This window comes from Muntiacus reevesi, chromosome 1 (assembly GCF_963930625.1).
Source record: "Muntiacus reevesi chromosome 1, mMunRee1.1, whole genome shotgun sequence".
Lineage (NCBI taxonomy): Eukaryota > Metazoa > Chordata > Mammalia > Artiodactyla > Cervidae > Muntiacus > Muntiacus reevesi.
The window spans coordinates 43,050,373-43,055,596 of record NC_089249.1 but is presented as its reverse complement, the minus strand read 5'-3'; the positions used below and the strand labels follow the sequence as shown (position 1 = coordinate 43,055,596).

At 33.9% G+C, this 5,224-nt stretch overlaps 1 protein-coding gene across 1 annotated transcript; it reads right to left on the bottom strand.

The window, feature by feature from the left end:
• Positions 1 to 2,999: 2,999 nt before the first annotated feature.
• TAS2R42 (taste 2 receptor member 42) lies at positions 3,000 to 3,929 on the bottom strand. Its single transcript, XM_065933388.1, has one exon. The coding sequence runs from the start codon at positions 3,927 to 3,929 to the stop codon at positions 3,000 to 3,002; it is 930 nt and encodes a 309-aa protein (XP_065789460.1).
• Positions 3,930 to 5,224: the final 1,295 nt, after the last annotated feature.

Below are 5,224 nucleotides of genomic sequence, written 5' to 3'. Positions count from 1 at the left end.
TGTTGGGAGTGGCTCTTCTTGTATTGTGGCTTGTCTGCCACTGAGTCACCCACAGAGGTTCTTTTTACAGGGCTGTGGAGCTTGATTTCAGATGCCATTCAAGCATACAGCTTATAATATCTATACATCAATTGTACTTACTCTAGCCTATGGCCTGGTCTTTTATTAGTCCTTTGGTATACTTCTTTGACAAGAATAGGGTTCTATTCCTTATAATTCCATCTTGCTAAGGTTGCTGCAGAAGTATGGACTTACTCCTAGTTAGACATTTACCCTGAAGTTTCACTTATTAGAAGCAAAGTTTGCTTATTACTTTATATACTTTACCAAAGAGAAATTTAGTAACTAAATTTAGTAACTAAAAAAAGCTAAGGTAAAACTTTAGTGTTACTTTTGGTTATTATCTTATAAAGAGTGCAAGATTATCTTTAAGTCATTTGTATGAAAGACTATCCAAGACAAAACAAACTCAGCTCAATGTATTCAACTTGATTTGCACATTATTTTTTACCAATCTAAGATAACTACAATGATAATCCTAGGTAAAATACTAAGTTAATGTCCAAAACAATATATGTACATTTTATTTTGTAAAATGAAAGTTACTTTTTATAACAGACACTATTTTTTTTAAACTTTTTATTTTGTTAGAGTATAGCCGATTAATGTTGTGATAGTTTCAGGCAGACAGCAAAGTGACTCAGCCATACATATACATGTATCCATTCTCCCCCAAACTCTCCACCTATCCAGTCTGCTACATAGCACTGAGTAGGACACTCTATTTCTTATCCTTAAAACCATCATCAGAATCATTATTGTAACTGATACACAAAAGCACCACAGAGTCTAGATGTGCTAGGCGTTTCAGTTCAGTTCAGTTCAGTTCATTCTCTCAGTCGTGTCTGACTCTTTGCAACCTCATGGACCACAGCACGCCAGGCCTCCCTGTCCATCACCAACTCCCGGAGCCTACCCAAACCCATGTCCATTGAGTCGGTGATGACATCCAACCATCTTATCCTCTGTCATCCCCTCCTCCTCCTGCCCCCAGTCGCTCCCAGCATCAGGGTCTTTTCCAATGAGTCAACTCTTCGCATGAGGTTGCCAAAGTATTGGAGTTTCAGCTTCAACATCAGTCCTTCCAAAGAACATTCAGGACTGATCTCCTTTAGGATAGACTGGTTGGATCTCCTTGCAGTCCAAGGGACTCTCTAGAGTCTTCTCCAACACCATAGTTCAAAAGCATCAATTCTTCTGTGCTCAGCTTTCTTTATAGTCCAACTCTCACATCCATACATGACTATTGGAAAAACCGTAGCCTTGACTAGATAGAACTTTGTTGGCAAAGTAATGTCTCCGCTAGCCGTTTAGTTTCCTACATATGGTGTTTGAGGATGGACAAAAATTTTAATAATTTAACAGCATTCCTAGCTTCAGGGAACAGCCCTAAAGCAGTGCCCTTACCTATGACTTTATTAAGGTTAACTTATAGATCACATATTTATCACCATCTAATTGCAGCTTTTTGTTTCTTTAATACAATCTAAAGATTATATCAAAGCTAAACCTTAAAAAGGATATTTCTAATAATTTCCATGATATATACAATTATAGCATCTGTGTAATATTAAAATTCATACCATCATTTTGAAATTTTATAGTAAACTTTCTTATCCTTAACCTTATTTACAATTTGTAGTCACCTTATATAAATTCAGATTTTTTAAGTCAAAACAACGCTATACATATACATGCATGACCAAAATTTACACTAAACATGTAATGTTCTATTTAAATATTTATGTCTTTACTATTGACCTGTTTCCATTTGTTTCTCTAAGAACTCTACTAATCAGATTACAAGAAAATGTATCTGCACAGACAAAAATATATTCTCAAACTGTAATTATGATATTTTTGTAAGAGCAGTAGTGTGATTTTGAATTAAGGATAATTCTTCCATATATGTTTACTCCTATTATATAACATGATAGAAATATTGAATTATACCACTCTTAAAACACATACTCCATATCCTGGAATTTAGCAAAATTAGTAAGTGCCCAGATACATCATTTATAATTTGGGGTTTCAAATTAAGATTAATATTATAAACATGTTTTGAACTTCTACTTAGAGATAATTTATTTAATTTTGTACTATGAATACAATTCTTTTTTCCAAGGGAAATAAAAGTAATTTATTGGATAGATGTCAAAAAGACTTCTGATAAAATTTCACCCTCAATCCAGATAGAACCATTAATAGGCTTGGTCTAGGAGAACACTTCTTTAACGTGATAAAAACTATTGAAACCTCAAGATGGAGATGCCTGGTAACCTTGCTGTTTTGCAGTAGTGTTCTTATAACACTGATTGATGTAGGCATAAAGGATAAAGAAGTATGGTAATTGATACAACGTTGTAATATAAAAACAAACAAATATTGGAAAGGAAGAGGTCTTTTTCATTTTTTTGCAGATAATGTCTATATTCCAGCAGCACTATAAATATCACTGTTATTCTGAAACATCTTATTTCTTTGTTATCAATAAGACTCCCAATAGCAATGCAAAGCCTTTTTTTTTTTTAAAGACTTTTGAGCTCTGAGGTTATGTTTTTACCACCCATGACTTCAGTTGCTTAGCTAACTTTTCTATCAATATTTTATAGATCTTCTACTTTGTCAAGTTTAGGATTTATCTTAATTTCTAAAGAGTTACAAGCCTCATCTGCCATATATGAGTTGAAAGTACACACATCTTTTTCAGAGATCTAATTTGACTCTCTTTAAAAGAATATTTGAAATTTTTAAATATTGGTAACCAATGACCATGTGTGAATTATCATCAAAAGCAACATGTTCTAGGGGAAATTTCAGTTATGCTCAACAATACCTAAAGGAACCCAAGAGAAAAAACAAAACAGTAGAAGTGGAAATTAACCCTCAAAATCTCCTCATAAAGTTTTCATCTTTGAACAGACTGAAAAGTGTTTCTATAAATCCAATGGATTTTGTCTTTTCAAGGAGCTTTTAAGATGCTTCAGTACCTTCAAGGCTATCTGTCTTAACTGGCTGTTTCCCAGAATCAACATGAATGAGTGACCTGCAGGAAAGACATATAGTACTAACAGGATGAACTTTGTGAACTTATTGTCCAAAAACCTATGAAACATCCAACTTGCCAATTGTATGAATAGAAAATGAACCATGATAAGGAGGAGGAATGACGTCACCATTTTCATGGCTCTTTTATGGGCCTTTGTGCTGAAGTCCCTGGAACCCACAAAATTGAGCTGCAAATTTCTGGTGTGTTTCACCAATGACTGAAATAAAAAAAGCAATGTGAGCAGGGACAGACCAATAGGAATAAAATAGGAGAAACTAAGAAGAATCTCGTTTTTAATATAATGAGTTTTACTTTCAGCTAAAGTCAAATTGCCTTCATTTATTAAATTCCAGAAGAGATCACTAAATGTTTCTAGCAATAGAATGTCCAAAATCAGAAAGACCAAAGAAAATGCAAACATCCCAAGAATGACTCTGTTCATTCTCCACTTCAGCCAGAAAAAAAGAGAGTGGGAGAAATGAGCTATCTTAAGGAGATAGAAAATACTTAGGCAGGTGACAAGCCAGGTAGTCAAATGATTAGATATTCTCCAAAGTAAAGAAATGGGTTTTGCTAGTTTAAAAATGGCAAATACCTGTGGATCTAGTCCCATTATAAGTGATTGCAAAAAATACACCAACAGTTGGCTGATTCTGGAGATAGCCAAGCCAGTGAGGATGAAGTCAAGTAAAGATGTCTTTTGGTTCTTAACGCATTCAGAACAGAGTACCAGTCCAATGAACACATTGCCTAGAATTCCGATTAAGAATTCCATTCCTGACAGTATCAGAAAGAGTGTACTCAACCCAGAGAACATTTCCACTGGACGAAATCCAGATTACTAATACTATGTCTCAATGGAAAATTTAGAATAAAGCTACAGCAGAATATGATCCATTTCTGATCCTTATCTTCAGTGCTTTTATTGCAGTTCCAGTCTGAAGAAGAATTCTTGCTGTTGGATACAGTCTCATACCTAGAGAAACTTTCTGCTTTGATTGTGATGCCAATATCGATCCAGAAAGATCTGCTAAGTTTTACAGTCTTAAGTACTTTCATGGAAATGGTTTTATTTCTTTGAGAGAGCTACTAATTTTCAAGCCAAATAGTTTGTGTGTCCATTTATCATGGGCAGAGACTGAAATTTTCCCCTTGCGGCGGTGATGAAATTGTTAAAGGCAAATATGCATGCAAATATGGAGAGGTTCTTTTTCACTGATTATACTTTCCTCCTCACCAGAAGTCCTATACCATTTGCATCAAAATATCTTAGCTTGCTTTAGAAATAAGCTAAGTAATTTAGGTATTATTCAATGATTATATTTTACGGGTCCCTACTTTGTGTCAGAGTTTTTTCCAAATGCAGAATAGGTTAATACAAAAAAGAACAAAGAAAGCATTAGGAAATCTATAAGATAGTCAAAACACAGAAAGAAATAACAATATAGAAGTAAAAATAGAGTGTAATGTAAACATGGAAAAGGTAACTATAAACATTATTGTCAGGAGAGAAAGGGAGGTGATATCTGCCTTGAATTTTTAAGATATTTAGAATTTCATGAGGGAACAGGCAAGTAATTTGGACTGGTTGAGCAATTACAAAAAGACACCAAAACCCACACTCTTCTGAAATAAAAGTCTAACTGAAAGTTTACTTTCAGTAACATGCACAATTAAATAGTAGGCAGAGAATAGGTAGAAAACCATTTTAGTGTAAATAAGAAAATAGTGAACAAATGTATCTGTTCTGTATTCTAGGAACAGTAATTTTGACCAAAGCCATTAATGCATCAGAAGTGAGCTTTACAGACTTTGTATCTTGGTGTGTTTGCAGGTATTCTATTGTTAGTGTTAATTATTCAAGCATTTAAGTGTTGCTAGATAACATCCCCCTAGAATGCATAAAATCATTAAAAAATTCCACCTTTTCAATGCTGCTGTCACACTCCTCAGTTAAATTCTACTAATTTTTAAAGTGTATTTTTCAAGAACAGTGATGTGCAATGAACTGTTGGTAGGTTATTTTGTACAAAATATATTTTTATTTAGGACAAATATTTAAAATTGTAAGAAGAAAGAAAGAATGGAAGAAAGGGGGAAGGAAAGAACAAG